Raw genomic sequence first — 19,630 nt, 5'->3', positions numbered from 1 at the left:
TATTGTGAGGTTTCTGTGATAGTACTTTTGTGGCAGAAGATGAGCTTCAATGTGAAAATTGTATTTTCCTCTAATTACAGTGGAAAGTGGTTAGCTTAAAAAATTAAGTGTCTTTACAGCATTTTTTAAAAACTTTTTTCTATTTGTTATTGCATATTTGTTATGATCCAATACAACTGTAACATCTACCTTTTATTTAACACAAATGCATATATAAAAATTTACATTTCATTAAATTTTAAATCTTAATATAAGCCAGTCCTTTTGGTTTTAAAAGCTGGAATTTCTCTAAAAACATTCTATGACAAGATTTTTTTGCTTGAAAACCTTGTTATATAGAGGCATTTAATCGTACAGGCTGCTTGATGGCACTTCCAAATAGGAAACTTTACCCATTTTTTCATTTCTTTTTTATCTGATTATTCTGGTGCAAGTTCACTAGCAAATGGAGCCTACTATTAGGGGGACAGAAACTTTAAATGGGACTCTAGTTCATTTAAGAGCACATATACTCATCTGTTCTCACTAACACATCCCTCACCAGCATTAATTATGAGAATCCGCACAAGAACAGAAAATTCCATTTTGTATCCTTATTGTATTAGGATATGTATACTGTGTCAAAAGGCAAAAATTATAAGATAAATGAATACCTAGTAATGAGAATTGCATTACTTTTGGTTAATTCTGATTGGCCATTTGTTAAAGTGCAGGCCAGATGGTGTGAATTTTAGAGGCAGCCATTTGTACTAAGCCAGTTGACCCACCTATTGGGAACATCACAGATGATCATTTCATAACAGAATGATGTTTTTCAGTTTTAACAATATTTATCTCCTATTTGATTGAATATTTAAATTAATAGCAAAATTATCAACAAAAGTATTGTTTATCACATTTCTGATCTTTGAGAGAATTGTTTCTCAACAACTATTGTAAGAATGTCATTTCTTTAGACCCTTTATGCTCTAGACTTCATATCTGTCTTCTCATTACAATTTTACCTTAGCGGTTAATGTAACATACATTTGTAATATCTTGTAAATTTAAGATAAAAACATGTGATGTCAATCTTTGTTTTTGGACCTACATTTGTTGGAAAAATCCATGACTGTATGATTGTAATGTTTATTTAAATGTTTAGTGTATTGTGAGCAGAGTGACTGCACTGACATGATTCTTGTTTTGTAAACCTACGCCTAAACTAAAATGAAGAATGTGGTATACAAGTGAATATTTTTGTTGAATAAATCAACAAGATGACACTTTTTTGTTTCTTTTCTGAGGTGCACAGGCAAAAAGTTATTATGGTTACCTTTTTATTGTCATGTACTAATTCAGACATGCTATGGTGCATAGAAGGGGCAGGGATAGGAAGCTGCTTGTATGGAGCAAAGTATAAAGTTGCTTTTTGATTTAAGGTAACCAAAATATGCAAAATATAAAATATAACTAATATTTATTCTGCATTTAACAGAGGAAAAGAGCCTTGTGTCTTAGAAATCATGTACATATTTATCACAAAACCTCTGTTCACAGTCACCCTCAAATATGTGTTGTTAAGCCAGTAGCAAACTATGCATCAGATGTTGTAGGAAAAACAAAAATCATGTTCAGTGGCTTGGCGGGCTTTACCAAATGTATTTTTATAAATGACAATTGCTTTCACTTCTTGAAGGTTAATTTTTTGGATTTTTGATGAATGTACCCATTCCCCAGTATTTTGGTTTCCAACATCCACGTTATGTTTTGTTTTGATACTTTAAACATTGGAACCTTTTCCAGTTAATCTACTTTTAATTGTAATACAAAAAATATTTTAGCTTCTGCTTTATTAGATATAATTCAAGTCTGCAGATGACCTCGATCTCATCCAAAAGAGAAGGTCTTACAGCATTGCAGCACATTGTATATACAGTAATCTTCTCCACAGCTGCAGTTCAAAAGTACTGATTTTTTTTTGGTGTGCTATTTCGATGCTCCAGATTCCCAGCCATACTGTATATCTAGGATAAATATTGCTTTTGTTAGCTTTTTATATTATGAGTTATATCAATGTGCTACTTTAAGCCCAGAGCAAACTTGTTTTTATCTGCCCTCATTGGGTTGATCTTTCTAGATTACATAATTTTGGATCTTATTTTAACTGTGCGCTGGGCCATAATTTGCACTTCCTTTATCTTTTCAATTATTCTTTCGTTTCTGCTTGTTGTAATGATGACATTGGTATATTTATAGTATGACTGACAATTTTGGTCCCAGTTTCCCTTTTCTTAATTTCTGTCATCTTCATAATATACATGGCATACTAGTTAAACAGACAAAACTTTAAAAAAAAAAAACACAGGAAGGCATTGTGGTTAGTGCAGACCTCAGATCAGTTGTTGCCTTCCTCAAGCTGCTAATTTCTTCAAGTGTCAATTTTCTCTACGTTTTACAAAGACATTTAAGTATGGCTGATTTGCACCAGTGAAGTGGACAATTGTGGAGAACTGTACATGTATGCAGGAATGTTTCTTGAGATGAAGCGTTCCCCATCTTGGGTCAGTTTTTGCATTGCCCCTTGCTCTGTAAAGTAATCAGCATCACACTATAAAGGAGATAAACCATTAAAATAGAGAATATTGCTATAATTTTTTAGTTTAGAGTACACAGAGATTATATTGTGGTATTTTTCTCTTTTATCAAGATCTAGATACCACAGAGAATTTATTAATGTTAAATATTTATACGGATATGCAGAAGGTACAGGTCTGAAAAAGAGAAATTTGAATTGATGTTCACTGGTGCTTTGCTAACATGGTGGTTACTACTACTGTACTGCTTCACAACTCAAAAGATCTGGGTGGGCCTCTCTGGCAGTGTCTTAAACTGGTTTGAATCCTACCTGGCAGGGAGAAAATTCTTTGTTAGTTGTGGTAATTATAACTCAAAGACACATGATATTCTATATGGTGTTCCACAAGGCTCTATCCTGGGTCCGCTGCTCTTCTCCATCTACATGCTTCCATTAGGTCAGATTATCTCGGGACATAACGTGAGCTACCACAGCTATGCTGATGACACACAGCTGTATTTATCAATAGCACCTGATGACCCCAAATCTCTTGATTCGCTAACACAATGTCTAACCTGTATCTCAGAATGGATGAATAGTAACTTTCTCAAATTAAATAAAGAAAAAACCGAAATCTTAGTGATTGGCAATAATGGATACAATGAGGCTATTAGAAATAAACTGGATGCATTAGGATTAAAAGTCAAATCGGAGGTAAAAAGCTTAGGGGTAACCGTTGATTGTAATCTGAATTTTAAATCACATATTAATAAAATCACTAGGACAGCATTTTTTCACCTAAGGAACATAGCAAAAGTTAGACCTCTTATATCATCGAAAGATGCAGAGAAATTAGTTCATGCGTTTGTCTTTAGTCGGCTAGATTACTGTAATGCACTCCTCTCAGGACTCCCCAAAAAAGACATCAATCGTTTGCAGTTAGTGCAGAATGCAGCTGCTAGAATCCTTACCAGGAAAAGAAAATCCGAACACATTTCTCCAGTTTTGATGTCACTACACTGGTTACCTGTGTCATTCAGAATTGACTTTAAAATTCTGCTTATGGTTTATAAAGCTTTAAATAATCTCGCCCCGTCTTATATATCGGAATGTCTGACACCTTATATTCCAAATCGCAACCTCAGATCCTCAACTGAGTGTCTCCTTAGAATTCCAAGAGCAAAACTTAAAAGAAGTGGTGAGGCGGCCTTCTGCTGTTATGCACCTAAAATCTGGAATAGCCTGCCAGTAGGAATTCGCCAGGCTAATACAGTGGAGCACTTTAAAAAACTACTGAAAACACATTACTTTAACATGGCCTTCTCATAACTTCACTGTAATTTAATCCTGACACTCTGTATATCCAATTCATTATAATAACTATTCATTCAAAATTTGTACTAACCCCTACTCTCTCTTCTGTTTCCTTTTCCGGTGTCCTATTGGTGGTGGCTTGTGCCACCACCATCTACCCAAAGCACCATGATGTTCCAACAATGATGGATGGATTAAAAGCCAGAAGTCTGTATAACCATCAGCATCAAGTGACTCCGTGAGAACCCTAACTACAAAGAGGACTATTTCATTTATGTTAGGTAGAATGCCCAAAGGGGACTGGGCGGTCTCGTGGCCTGGAACCCCTACAGATTTTATTTTTTTCTCCAGCTTTCTGGAGTTTTTTTTTGTTTTTTCTGTCCACCCTGGCCATCGGACCTTACTCCTTATTATGTTAACTAAGGTTGTCTTATTTTAATTTCTTTTTTGTCTTTTATTCTTTTTTTCTTCATTATGTAAAGCACTTTGAGCTACTTTTTGTATGAAAATGTGCTATATAAATAAATGTTGTTGTTGTTGGGTTTGAATCCCAACTTGAACAATGAGTGTAATGAATAGATTTTCCGGCCTACATCTCAGTGTTTTCTTCCTGCAGCTAAAAGATCAGTAGGTTATATTAACTGGCAGATCTAAATTAGTTCGCCTTTTGTGTAATAGTGTGCGTGTGTGTGCACTGGTCGGGATGCCTGGAAGGACCAGGAGAGGGACTATGCCTCCTCCGGACCACGAGAGGGCAGCCTCCCTGGTTGGTATGGGGACCACGGGAACAGAGCACGGTAGCTCAACCCTATAGGGGCCCGTGGTCACCACCAGGGGGCGCCCAGAGGCCTGAAAAGCCCTGGATGTCACCACTTCCGCCACACCTGGAGGTGCTGGCAGAAGGAAAACCAGGGACACCCGGAGTGCTTCCAGGTGATCGTGCGGCACTTCCGCCACACCAGGAAGCTCATCGGGAGGCACCTGGAGCACGTCCGGGTGGACATAAGGGGCCGCCTCCCTCCATTCGTCAGCTGGAGTCAGGTGGAAGTAGACAGAGCTCAGAAGAGAGGAGTGGAGGTGGTGAAGAGAGGCATTGTTGAAAGAGGCCCGGACTTGAGGGTGTGGTGGAGGAACACTGGGTTGTGTGCGGGACACTGTAAATAGATGTAAATATGAATAAACGGGTGTTTGGGTTTGAACCATCGGTGTCCAGGCTGTTTCCCACCACTGGTATATATACTTTTAAAATATGTGTGTGTGAGTGTGTGTGAGTATGTTCAGCAGGGACTGATGCCAATGAAAATAAATAATCAAATGAATGCCCAGTAGTTGATTTTAACCAGCTTCTGTGCTGTATGGTAATAATCAGAGACCTTTTATAACGACATTAACATGTTTAGTGCAGGTAGTTGCACTAAGAAATGGAGACAGTATTTTGTTGCCATTTTTTTGACTAGTGGCAATACTTTCATCCAAAGATTAATGACAGGGAAACAATTTGTTGGTGTCTGCCCTATTTATCAACATCATTCACTTGGGTGTTTCTGAAGCAGAGACATGTGATACACATCCATTCCACTGACCTGCTGTTGCTTGATCAGCTTGCAGACACCGCAGGACAGCAGGTGGATTGTAACCTACTTTTACAGACAATCTCGCTAAATCACTAAAGGCAGCTCTTTAAATCACAGTGTGCTGGTCTGACTTTACTAAAGATTCTCCAGGTGATGTGTACCATTATTTACAAAACTGTCACTTTCTCCGAGTTCTAAAAATGAAGATGCTCAAGACAAAGAGGCACTGTGTTTGCCATTTCATTTCAAGTTCTTTCAGTTGTCAGTCTTTATTATAAGCTAGTGTGTGACAGACTTACAGTGAGGCTTGTTTGATCGCAGCCAATTTGGTATTGGTTGTGTCTTCAACAAAATATTTCACTACAATTTTGTCCTCTTCAGTAGGCTGATCTAGGAATTTTTTAATATGTATATCAGAACTATCATTAATTTCTGAAAAGCAGCAGTAAGTTAGGGGGAAAATGATGTATGGCCTTACAATTAGATTGATTACTGATAGATAGATAGATAGATAGATAGATAGATAGATAGATAGATAGATAGATAGATAGATAGATAGATAGATAGATAGATAGATAGATAGATAGATAGATAGATAGATAGATAGATAGATAGATAGATAGATAGATAGATAGATAGATAGATAGATACTTTATTAATCCCAAGGGGAAATTCACATACTCCAGCAGCAGCATACTGATAAAGAAAATATTAAATTAAAGAGTGATAACAATGCAGGTATACAGACAGACAAAAACTTTGAATAATGTTAACATTTACCCCAATGGGGTAGAATTGAAGAGTCGCATAGTTTGGGGGAGGAATGATCTTCTCAGTCTGTCAGTGGAGCAGGACAGTGACAGCAGTCTGTCGCTGAAGCTGCTCCTCTGTCTGGAGATGATACGGTTTAGTGGATGCAGTAGATTCTCCATGATTGACAGGAGCCTGGTCAGCGCCTGTCGCTCTGCCACAGATGTCAAGCTGTCCAGCTCCATGCCTACAATAGAGCCTGCCTTCCTCACCAGTTTGTCCAGGCGTGAGGCGTCCCTCTTCTTTATGCTGCCTCCCCAGCACACCACCGCGTAGAAGAGGGCGCTTGCCACAACCGTCTGATAGAACATCTGTAGCATCTTATTGCAGATGTTGAAGGATGCCAGCCTTCTAAGGAAGTATAGTCGGCTCTGTCCTCTCTTGCACAGAGCATCAATATTGGCAATCCAGTCCAATTTATCTTCCAGCTGCACTCCCAGGTATTTATAGGTCTGGACCCATTGCACACAGTCACCTTTGACGATCACGGGGTCCATGAGGGGCCTGGGCCTCCTAAAATCCACCACCAGCTCCTTGGTTTTGCTGGTGTTCAGTTGTAGGTGGTTTGAGTCGCACCATTTAACAAAGTCCTTGATTAGGTTCCTATACTCCTCCTCCTGCCCACTCCTGATGCAGCCCACGATAGCAGTGTCGTCAACGAACTTTTGCACGTGGCAGGACTCCGAGTTGTATTGGAAGTCCGATGTATATAGGCTGAACAGGACCGGAGAAAGTACAGTTCCCTGCAGCGCTCCTGTGTTGCTGACCACAATGTCAAACCTGCAGTTCCCAGGACACACATACTGAGGTCTGTCTTTAAGATAGTCCACGATCCATGCCACCAGGTATGAATCTACTCCCATCTCTGTCAGCTTGTCCCTAAGGAGCATAGGTTGGATGGTGTTGAAGGCGCTAGAGAAGTCCAGCGCCAAGAAGTCCAAGTGGGAGAGGGATCGGTGTAGCATGTAGATGATGGCATCCTCCGCTCCCACCTTCTCCTGGTATGCGAACTGCAGAGGGTCAAGGGCGTGGCGGACCTGTGGCCTCAGGTGGTGAAGCAGCAGCCGCTCCATGGTCTTCATCACATGCAACGTCAGAGCGACAGGCCGGAAGTCATTCAGTTCACTAGGATGTGATACCTTTGGGATGGGGGTGATGCAAGATGTTTTCCAAAGCCTCTGGACTCTCCCCTGTTCCAGGCTCAGGTTGAAGATGCGCTGTAGAGGACTCCCCAGCTCCAGCGCACAGACCTTCAGCAGTTGTGGCGACACTCCATCTGGACCCGCTGCATTGCTGGCACAAAGTCTCCTCAGCTCTCTGCTTACCTGGGCTGCTGTAATTGTTGGTTGGGGTAAACTCTCTCCTATGCTGGTATCAGCAGAAGGATGGGTGGATGGTGCAGTACTCTGAAGTGAGAGTGGGTTAGGGTGTTCAATCCTGCTACTGAGTTTGTATAATTGCACTAGTTGTATTACTCACCTTTGGATGAGAAATGTTCAAAGTCAGTGGGCTCAGTTATAGTCACTCAGTCATTACAGGGCGCAAGGCAGGAAACAAACCCTGGGCAGGGCGCCAGCCCACCGCAGGGCACACACATACACACAACAAGCGCACACTAGGGACAATTTAGGATCGCCAGTGCACCTAACCTGCATGTCTTTGGACTGTGGGAGGAAACCAGAGCACCGGGAGGAAACCCACGCAGACACGGGGAGAACATGCAAACTCCACGCAGGGAGGACTCAGGAAGCGACTTGTGCTGGCCTCAGTTATAGTGCCATCAGTTAATCAGATGTATCAGAAGTATTATGTAACTAATAACTAATTTTCTGTAATACAATGTTTGTATTTTTTTATTTATTAGTTCATTTGAGCTGCTTACTGTTGAACGTGCTACATACAGTGTGTGATGGTTTTAGTGTGAAAGAGATTGCAGTGGGAATCAATATTAAAGCTATCCTTGGTAATATTATAAAGATGATTTTAAAGTTTGATTCATTCAAAGATAAAAACTTCCAAAAAATCTTGAATCTCCCTTAGCATCAAAACCTAGAATTAGTACTTTCTCAGTATACTGTGGGTTTGAATAAATATCTACTAACAAAAAACCCAAAAAGTTAGGAATTACTTTTATTCACTCAAAAGCGCTGCCCAGAGAGCCTCCATCAACTATAAAAAAAAAAATCATACATCATTCCTGTTCAGTCGTGGCTTGATTTCGGTGTTTAATTTCTGTTGTTTTTTATTTCTTTCATTTTTTATTTCCTTTCAGTTTTTTTTTTTTTTTAACTTCAAAAAGTTTTTAAAGCTGGTTGTTGATTGGTATTGCAAAGTTATTGACATATGCAGCTGGTCAGAATGGTGTCGGTTTTTTTGTTTTTTTTAACAAAGGCTATATACTAATGAAAAAATTGTAATCCGATTATCTCAGATTTGTTGTCACATGTTAAAGACCCCTGAACCACAACACTGTGCAATACTTTTCCCTGTTTCTAACTGCGCTTGTTTCAGCAAGAGGACACTCCTTCCCCCATTCTTCTAACTGTGCTCGATTCACACAGCGGGAAGCCCCATGCTCTATAAATGCTCTCTCTTGGTCATCAAGGAACTTAAAAAGGAAAATCTGGGTCCCAAGGACATAAAGATTGAGAAACACAACTCTTAAGATAATGACTGTAATCCAGCAAAACAAAGAAATTGTTATTCCAATTGAGAGTGCGAATGAAATAATTTAGAGCAGCGCATTGACTAATGGATATTGTAGTCCCCACTTTCTACATTTTCACAAGGTGGCAAATGAGTTGGGGAGGGGTGTAATATATATATTAAATAACTTTCTTACTGGATCAGTTGTGCAAAATCGACTATGCTTACAGCCACAGTGATTGGCAAGTGCTTGCTAAACCACGTCTACTTTGAGCTTTACCAAACTTTGCTTCTTTCACTTCACCTCTGCAGACGGCCTTCATTTGCATCAACCGGAATGCTCCATTTGTCTGTGTAATCACTGCCAGCTCTGTGATGTAAAGAGAGAGTTAGAATGTCCCAGCATTATTAATGACAAACAACAAATAAATAGATTAATTTTGTTTTTTCAAAAACATCACCAAAATTCAATTCAATTAAATCAGTCAAAGCATTTTTGAGATTTTTGAAAGTATAGTTTTTCTGTTGTGGAGTGTTTTTTACCCTAAATATTAATATATCGAAATATTCTTTTTAGCATATGCCTACTGCCCCAGATGTGCCTTTCTGCCAAATTTCAGCATTTTAGGTGAACAAGAAATAGTGGTGTTGCTGATGAATGAGTGAGTGAGTCAGTCAGTCAACTTTGCATGATATGCTATCTCTGTATATATAAAATAAAGTATGTATGTCTGTCTGATTTTCACAAGAGAACTACTTAACAGATTTAGATCAGGTTTTTTTCTGTAATTTGCTTGAACATTCTGGTTGATTTTGCGACTTCTCTCATCACACTAGGAATCATAGTTCGCTTGCAGGAGCGACATAGTCGCGCTAATCCGAGTGTGACATCAGGAGTGAGGTGCCGGGCCCTTCTCACTGTCCTGTTTCACTACTACCACGGGCAGAGCCGCGAGGGACGGCTAGTACTCCATATAGATTGCTCAAACACTGGGGACTAATTATACCTTCTAGAAAATGGCAGCACATTTTTTTTTGTCAAGAGTTTAAAGTCTGGTAATTTGTTGAGATTTAAACAAAGTCTGTGCATATTCAAAAGCCCCGAATATTCTTACAAGTTCTAGCTTGATCTCTTAGTAATGCTATAAATCTGCTCATCTTTGAGTTGAAACACTATATCTCTGATCTATTCCTGTTTATTGGCGGTTTTAAGTAGGTATTAGGAAGGCTTTATATTGTTGTCCCATTAATCTTAGACCCCATGCAGTAAACCTGGTCCATGATGCAGACTTTTTCCCCAAGCACCTAATGCATAAAATACTTCACGTGATGATGAGTAATGATAAAAGTTAAAATACTGTTTGTTTTATTTAACTTTTAAGGTAAATTTCTCTTCCTCCTCCTCCTCCATCAAATTCTTTCATGGTAGTTGCCCCATTTCTCAGCTTTCTGATTCTTTTTTAGAAACTCGCATCTTTTCCCAAACTTAGGGAGGCTGGGAGGGTTCATGGTTTGGACTGCTGGACGCTTAAACTGTTTTCCAAATTTTGGAACCAATTATCCACCCCACTGTTTGGGAGAGGCCGTTTCTAGCAGGCATTTAAACTCAGCAACTTGACGCCACAAGTGGGGAGCCGGGCGGAGCCCTCCTCACTGTCCTGTTTCACTACTACCCGGTGGCCTGCCTTGCTTGCTGGGCTTACTTGCGGCCGATCTTGCGTGGTACTTCGCATTCTTAAAAGTCCGAACAGCACCTGTCGATTTTTGATTGTTTGCTTTTCTCTCTCTGACCTTCCCTGCTCCTGTCGCGCACTCCTTTGAAGAGGAAGATATGTTTGCATTCTTTTAATTGTGAGATGGAAGTGTCACCTCTGTCTTGTCAAGGAGCACGTTTAAACTTTTGAAAAAGGGACATGTTTGCTTGCAGTATTTGAATAAAGTTCCTGTCTCTACAACTTCCTGTGTTTCTGTGCAAATCTGTGACCCAAGCGTGACACTGTTTATTGGCTAAGTAGGTATTAGGAAGGCTTTATATTTTGTCAAATTAATCTTAGACTCCATGCAGTAAACCTGGTCCATGATGCAGACTTTTTCCCAAGCACCTAGTACATAAAATACTTCATGATAAATATTAAAATGCTGTTTGTTTTTATTTAATTTTTAAGGTAAATTTCTCTTCCTCCTACTCCATCAATTTTTTTCATGTTAGTTACCCCATTTCTCAGCTTTCCAATTCTGATTCTTTTCCTTTAGAAACACGCATCTCTTTTCCTAAACTTAGGGAGGCTGGGAGGGACCATGGTTTGGACAGCTTGACGCTTAAACTGTTTTCGAAATTTTGGAACCAATTATCCACCCCGCTCTTTGGTATGTTAAGAGAGGCCGTTTCTAGCAGGCATTTAAACTCCGCAACTAATATGGTTGTCATCACTTTGTTTTTGAAACAAGATAAAGTCCCTCCTCTCTATCAGAACTATAGACTTTGCTGTCCCTTATTGATACAAAATTGATGGCTCACTGGCTTCAGATGATCTTCTGAAAATTAATTAATCTGGGTCAAGCTGTTTTTATTTTTTTCACTTCTGAGTTGCAACAATGTGCATAGACTGCTACATATCACTGATGCAGCCCTGTCCTTCTCGCACCGTGTGGCTATCCTTTCTCTTGATGTGGAAAAGGCTTATGAAGTCAAATGAATTGGTCATTTTTATGGGTGCTTATGAATTTGCAGTGATGTATATTAATCTGATCAAAAATTTATACTCCCCTCTCTTGCAGTTGTCTTCACTTTTTCCGGTTATTTCTCCTCCCCTCCCTGTTTGCAGAGAGATCAAATGGGACTGTCCTCTTGGCTACACATATGTAACTGTAAATTGCTCTAAACCCCCATTATAGTCCTCAATTCTGTTTAATCTTACTGAAAGTATTTTTTAACTATTATTTGAGGATAAAATAAATTGGTTAAAGTCCTTCCTATTACTTTTCAGAAATCTCTGTTGTCAAGTTCCTCTTCCATCTTTTTGTCACAACATTCTGTAAGATCCTATATTCAGGATTTGGAACCTGTATTAAGGGTTGCATGAAACTCCCTCTCTGTTAAATCTTAGGTTCCTGTTATTAAAATTATATGTTATACTGCCCTAGGGCAAATACTTGTTCAAAATAAAGTAACTGCTTTCAGATTTCATATAGAATGTCAGGAATTCCTTTAACATTCAACTTAAATACAATGAAGAAAGAGTGCAGGAGTTTCTCTCACCGATATTGAATTCTGTCTTTGTGCTTTCACCCTGTGTCCAGTCTGGCTCTGGCTTTCTCTCGCCTCCCATCCACCTGCATGGCTCCTTAGGGAATCTAGCTTGGCTTTCTCTCTATCTTTGCAAGATGTATTATCAATCTTGTTAAATCAAAAATCAGTAAATCTGTCATTAGGCCCACTGCTTTCTTATACCATTAATTTATGTGATTGTGTTAAGGATTTTTTTGCCTCTACTGTAAAATGGCATACTCCCATCTTTTGCGACTCTGTCTTCTGATTGGTGGCAGCCATTGAATTTTCATCTCTAGGGAGTCTGCCTTCTTGGGGTTCTGTTTGACAGTTTGTGATTTATTACTTTTCAGTCCCTCCAGTCTCTTACCAGCGCACTTTGTTTCTTTCATTTACACCCTCAATCAGTGCTTGGTGCAAATGAAATCTCTTGATTTGAACCTTTTCTTTTGCACCTACTTTTTTCTCTTTTGATTCTTTTTGACCCAAATGAAACCTGCATCTGCTCTTTAATCTAACAATGGGACCTAAAATCTTTCTATCTGTCTTCTCCTTGCAAAATATCTTCATGAATGTCAGATTTTGCTCTTGAAACCCAAACTACCAGTTCGTCCAGGTTAAAATAATTCATATACATTGCACTCCCCTCTAAGCGTATGTTATCTAATGGGTCTCTCTCCTGATTCACATCTTTCTTCCTTTGTTTTGCTAAACACATTCCTACACATGTTTTGGCGCTGCCATCCAGTCTTCTTTTTCTTATTCCCAAACTCCAATTCTATTGACCATGTGTCTGTATTGACTTTCCATGGAGTACTCTGGTTTTCTATCCACATGCCCAAAGATGTGCTATTTAGAATAATTGGCAGTTCCAAATGGGTCCAGTGTTATTGTGGATGTGTGCATGAGTTGCCCATATGATGGACTGACACCGTGTCTAGGACTGCTTATTTAAAATTTAACTAAATCTAAAATATTCTTTCAGACAGATATATTTGGGGAAAAAACGAACAGAAATGTCTCATACTGTGATTCTTGTTTACTTACATGTGAATAAAAAAACAAAGGCTGTTTAAAAAAAGATTATATATTTAACCTTGTTATTTTTTTTTTTTTTTTTTTTTTGACAGCTTGTCGGAGGAGAATTTGATTTAGAGATGAACTTTATTATCCAGGATGCTGAAAGTATAGCTTGCATGGTAGAACTACTGGAACACTGTGACGTTACTTGTCAGGCTGAAATCTGGAGTATGTTCACAGCTATTTTACGGAAAAGTGTTAGAAATCTGCAAACAAGTACAGAAGTTGGCCTTATAGAACAGGTGCTACTGAAAATGAGCACCGTTGATGACATGATAGCAGGTATGCCTTAATATCTAATTATTTTATACATTTAAAAAAATAGTGAAGCATTCCAGTAAGATTTTTTTACCAACTCTTTTTATATTGATAACTTTCAGAAATTTTCTAAATTAACAATTGTATTAACAACCAAAAAAAAACAGTAAATTAAATATTGGTTGAAACAAGTTAAGTAAATGTTTAATTGTAATTGTAGCTGCTTCTTTGAAAATTATGCAGTTACTGAATTTTCAAATATATATTTTGTTGTTGTTTTATTAATGTTGTGTAGTATCTTGCAAATATATTAATTTCACAAGTAACTATTTGTAGTATTTAAAACTGACAACACTGAAGTTGTTCAAGAAATTTATTTGTTAGTCAACAGTTTCGACATATGTATTATTGCACATAACATGTTGATGTATTTCTGGTCTCTCTGCATATATATGACATTTGTGTAAGAAGGTCAGAGGATCTGGGGCCTCATTTATAATGCTGTGCGTAGAATTCACAATAAAACATGGCGTTCGGACAAAAACAACGTGCATGCGCACAAAAAAATTCAGATGCATAAAATAGGGCATAAGCAAAGTTCCACACACTTTCCCTTTATAAATCCAAATCAACATGAATTTTAATGCACATACACACAACTATAGCCCCACCCTGATTCCTCTCAAAATTTTGCATATTTGAATATACAAATCAATATAAATAGTCCCTTCTCTTCAGTGTTTTGTTAAAAGACAATGGTAAAAGCATGTGTAAAAAAGAACAATTTCACCGAATGCAAGGTGGAGGTCCTACTCGGTAAAGTGGAGGCAAGGAAAAACATACTATTTGGTGGCTTAGGCAGTGGTATGAGCAACAAAAGGAACTTTTGAGTGTCATTCCATCAATTTCAAGTTCAGAAAGTCACACAGTGCCCGAAATAAAAAGAAGTGGTCAGATGTCATAGTCAATGTGAAAAGGGGAGTGTCTGAGTGTCATATGGAAATGTATGAGGGCCACAGAGAAGAAAAAAAAACAATAGGGACACAGTGAAATGTCAACTTTAATCTTGAAATTTCCACTTTAATCTCACAATCTAGTTTGTCATTATAGTAGAATGTTGTAAACTTCGTATTTAAATCGATGTTTAATTTACTAAAGTTTCTCAAATCCTGTCATAACTGAAATAGCTTGTTAAATGCTTCACATTCTATGTGTTCTCTGACCCAGTCGTTAATTGTTATGTTCTTCTTAAATAGGTTTTCTCTTAACGCTATCAAGAGTGCGCAGGCAGCACACAGAATATATTACATTCAAGATATTACAGCTCTCTGAACGTTTTAGAATACTAAGATGTATACTTAATATCATTTTCATGATGAAATGCATTAAAGCATGTATTAAATGTGGGGGAGCGATGGTAGAAATGAGCTTGCGCCCCATTTGTGAATTGTTCCTGCCTCCCGCAAAATACTTGCTGGGACTTGCACAACCCTTGGTGGAATAATTTATTGTGTCAGTACTGTGTCTGTCAAATGTATCAACCACCAATTCCTGTCCTTCTGTTTTCTTTCTCCACGTAACCAATTGCCACACAATAAGTGCCTGTAATAAATGTAAAACCAGCTGTAAGCTTAGAATGCTGATTCTTCAAAACTTTTAAGGAATTAGAAAAATCTTTGTTATACATGTTTAATACTAGAATCCCTAAAGCCTACGAAAAAAGTCGTAATGCCGGGCCACCTTAAATTCCTTTGTTCCTCTTCATCAGTGTCTTTGTTTTGCAAATGTGTCAGTCAGCACAGGCAGGAAGCAGCCTGCTATCCCATCCCCCAGTGACACAGCTGAAGTTCTCCCAGCTCAAGTCTGTTTATCTGGGTGTGAGGTGCCTTGAGTCGTATAGGGTGAATAATATATCATTATTTGGAATACATACATTTCATGTGCGTTCCATGTCTACAACTATCTGGATAAATGCAGGATGACAGGAAATGCGAATGTTGAACATATAACTTAAACAGAAACTTTTTTCATGTTATAGTAAAATTTGATAAAATGTTGATGTGAAATGTGTAATGTATGAGGTCTGAAGTTCAAATATCAAATACTTTCACAAAAGGTATAACAAAACAAGTGCGCCTTTATTCAAGAAATTAAAAAAAGAAAAATAAATTATTCAATTTACATGTTGTTGTCAATATGTAAAAACCGAAGTCCATTTATCAATTGCATGGATTTACAACTATGTTACAAATCTCAGCTAGTATGATTTGGTTTTCTGCTAGGCACATAAACTTGCGATGAATCGTCACATCTACTCTGTGCCGTCCTTGCCCCTCATAAAGCAATCTGTCACATTTTCATGTAGTAAGATTAACTAATTTTGTGTAATGCTGGTATAGTAATGTTTTAAAACTTTGGTTATGTGGTACTTTTTTTTATGGGTATACCGTTCAACACTAGTGTGTTTTCGTCCCCATATTAAGTAAACAATCCCTGTATTTCAGGGACTGTGTTTCTTTTGTATACTGTATGATAAATATTTGTAAGGGTAGCTGTTTACATGTTTCTACTTCTTAATTCAAATGTTTACATTTTAAAATTCCTTCATCATGATGAATGCACAGCTGTTTACTTCACATGGTTAATTAACAGTTGGTTAAGAAAACAAGAAGCAATTAAATACAGTAAATGCAGCTATTTAAGGCCAAAAAAAGCAATTAGGAGTTGGAAATCATAACAACTGTGTTAACCAAAATGAAAGACAGAAATGTTTGAGGAATATTCTTTAACAGCAATACGTGGCTGAAATTTAGAAACCAGTCTGGACAAAAATCCCTGCAGCCATGGCAAGGCTCTAGTTCTGAACTTAAGTTCTCCTAGTGATGAATGTCTTATATAGAAATGGTAAATAAAAGGTGTCATTTAAGGCATCATGGACACAACTTTTTTGTAAGTAGTCCTTTTTTCTCTTAAGATCACAGCATTCTTATAAACTGCCTTAAACATTTGGCTTTTAAACATTTAGTATTTTAAACTGGTTTCATTCGTACGTAACAGTGAAAAAAATCCTTTGTTTGCCTTGGTGGACTGTATGTTAAAAATGCATGACATTACATATAATGTGCCTCCAGGATCAGTTCCATGCTCTTAGTCATTCTCACTTTACGTGGTCCCATTTGACTATTTTACTTCTAAACAGTAGTTACGCAGCTGGCACATACTGTAGCCATACATATGCATGGTGCCAGATAACTAGCATTACAGAATGGCTGACAAGTAAATTCCTTCAACTAAAAGAGTAACTGTTCAAATCAAAAGTAAAGAATCTATGGGTTAATAGTGTAGTGTACATTTTTAATCGCATAGTAATATGTTTAATAAGGAGTTTTTTTTTTAATTCATGAAACAGCATTAATTTGATCTTTAATATCGTTGTAGAATTCTTAAGAAATAATGCATGCTGTTTTTGGCTAACTAGATTATTGTTATGCACTCCTATTCGAACTGCCATGAAAAAATAAAAATAGGAATGCTGTTTGTTCAAAATACAGCACAAAGAATCCTAATGAGAATTTAAACAGGAAAACTGAACACATTTCACCTTTATTAGCAATCATTATATTGGCTTTCTGTTTCTTGTATGACAGAGTTTAAAATGCTTTTATTTGACTACAAGGTTCTCAACAATTTTTCAGCTCCTGTATTTCATAATGCATGTTGAAAAATTGTAAGGTCTTCATACACTGGCTTGCTTAATGTTCGATGGTGAAGAATTAAAGAACGGGTGAAGTGGTATTTTGCTTTTATGCATGTAAAGTCTGGAATCATTTATCAATAAACACACGTGACACCAGCACTGCTGAACATTAAAAAAAAAAACTGCTTAAAGCACATTTTTGTATTATGGCCACCTCATATATATTCATAGTGCATCTGTTGCAAAACCTTAAAACTAACACTGTACTGCATAATTCCATATTTTACATTTTGCAATTGTTCAGAAGTGTGATGGTTTTCCTAAAATAGAAGTATGTGATAGTTCCAAACATTTGCAAATATTTTTCCAATATGCTGATACAGTAACTTCCTTTGACTTTGTTTTGTCAGTCCAGTATTCTGTGGTGGTGCTCTGTGCCACTACTACCTGACAAAGTACCCTGTAGCCTTTTTTGATGTTGCGAATTTTGAAACATATTACTACTATGATGATACATGCAGCTTCAAATCTTCTGTTGCTTTTCATCATATGTGGATAATACAGAATTGCTTTATTGCACTTAGGCACAGTAGTATGCCAAGATGGGAAAGGTGGTCTTACAAACTTGGGGTTCTTCCATTTTACCTCTTTTATAACTTTTCTTTGCTACACATAGAAGCATGTTGCTGATAGATAACATTGGGTCTTCCATATGTTTGTATTTGATACTACACATTTTTTGTTGCTGCAATGTACATTTGTTATCAGCAAGTGACACGCTACATTCTATTTTATGGCATTGTAGTGGTATTCAAAGGGCTATGTCTGACTAAAAATTCCTTTCATTTATACATACATGTTAAACATAAGACAATAACTATGAAATCTTTATAATTTGGGCAGCTATTCCATTAATTGAAAAAATGTGAACAGCTAGTATTTTATCACAACACAGAAGTCTTCCTTAATAAGGATATCAGTTCAAAAGAGCAGGGCCACTTTCAATTTTATAAAGAGAAAAGGTCTTAAAGGTCTGTTATGGGAGCAAAACAGATATTTAGGTTCTTAATTCAGAAAATGCTTACTTTGTTCACAAGCCTGCAATCAGTTTGTATTCCCATGGTGTCAGTGGCAGAACTTTCCTATGGGATGCTAAGAGACTTTACCTCTTTACATCTTTCCAAATTTGTCAGTCAGTCATTATCCAACCCGCTATATCCTAAAGCAGGGTCACGGGGGTCTGCTGGAGCCAATCCCAGCCAGCACAAGACGCAAGGCAGGAACAAATCCTCGGGCAGGCCGCCAGCACACCGCAGGGCACACACACCAAGAACACACTGGGGACAATTTAGGATCAGCAATCCACCTAACCTGCATGTCTTTGGACTGTGGGAGGAAACCGGAGCGCCTGGAGGAGACCCACGCAGACACAGGGAGAACATGCAAACTCCACGCAGGGAGGACCCGGAAAGCGAACCCAGGTCTTCTAACTGCGAGGCAGTAGCGCTACCACTGTGCCACCGTGCCGCCCTTCCAAATTTGTATAATGAGCCAATGATCAGTAATACTATAGACATTCATTTAAGATATGTTACTATTGCCACAAGACAAACAGCTTCTGACATTTAAGAACAATATAAACAGGTGAGAGCGGCACGGTGGCGCAGTGGGTAGCGCTGCTGCCTTGCGGTTAGGAGACCCGGGTTCACTTCCCGGGTTCTCCCTGCGTAGAGTTTGCAAGTTCTCCCCGTGTCTGCGTCGGTTTCCTCCCACAGTCCAAAGACATGCAGGTTAGGTGCATTGACGATTCTAAATTGTCCCTAGTGTGGGCTTGGTGTGTGTGTGTGTGTGCCCTGCGGTGGGCTGGCGCCCTGCCCGGGGTTTGTTTCCTATCTTGCACCCTGTGCTGGCTGGGATTGGCTCCAGCAGACCCCCGTGACCCTGTAGTTAGGATATAGTGGGTTGGATAATGGATGGATGGATGGATGGATACATAGGTGAAAAAACAGTACGTTATATCTCTAAGTAACCATTTTCTCAGTGAGTCTACAAAACTATGTGGATGTAAGAGATGGGAAAAAGTAATGGGAAAGAGGCAATAACTGAATATTCCTTTCTCTTGGTTTGTTGATCACATATTGTTTCACATCTTAGGTAAAATTCAGTTCTGTTAAGCCGTGGTTCTTTTGACCTATATTTTACTTTTCATAGACAGTTGGATGTTTTCTTTATGATTTCAATATAAACATCTCAACAGCCATGTTTTACAAAGGCCGAGTTTCTGTGCTAAAAAATGTCTTTTTGAAAAGTGATAGAGGCATATCTCATATATTGCTGTGGCAAATTATACCGATATCGGATGCATATTTCTTTTCTTTTATTCTTCTATTAACCAGTCAATCACAGTATTGTATGTTGAATGCACT

At 38.2% G+C, this 19,630-nt stretch overlaps 1 protein-coding gene across 26 annotated transcripts in view; it reads left to right on the top strand.

Annotated features, from left to right (window-relative positions):
- Window positions 1–19,630, top strand: part of nbeaa (neurobeachin a) — a 925,612-nt gene that overhangs the window by 231,370 nt on the left and 674,612 nt on the right. For all 26 annotated transcript variants that reach the window (XM_051927338.1, XM_051927337.1, XM_051927335.1 and 23 more), the window contains exon 2: window positions 13,300–13,531. In XM_051927338.1, the coding sequence (XP_051783298.1) occupies window positions 13,300–13,531 (232 nt within the window). The remainder of the gene's footprint in view (window positions 1–13,299; window positions 13,532–19,630) is intronic.

Source organism: Erpetoichthys calabaricus, chromosome 4 (genome assembly GCF_900747795.2).
Source record: "Erpetoichthys calabaricus chromosome 4, fErpCal1.3, whole genome shotgun sequence".
Lineage (NCBI taxonomy): Eukaryota > Metazoa > Chordata > Cladistia > Polypteriformes > Polypteridae > Erpetoichthys > Erpetoichthys calabaricus.
This window is presented reverse-complemented; position numbering and strand designations above follow the sequence as displayed.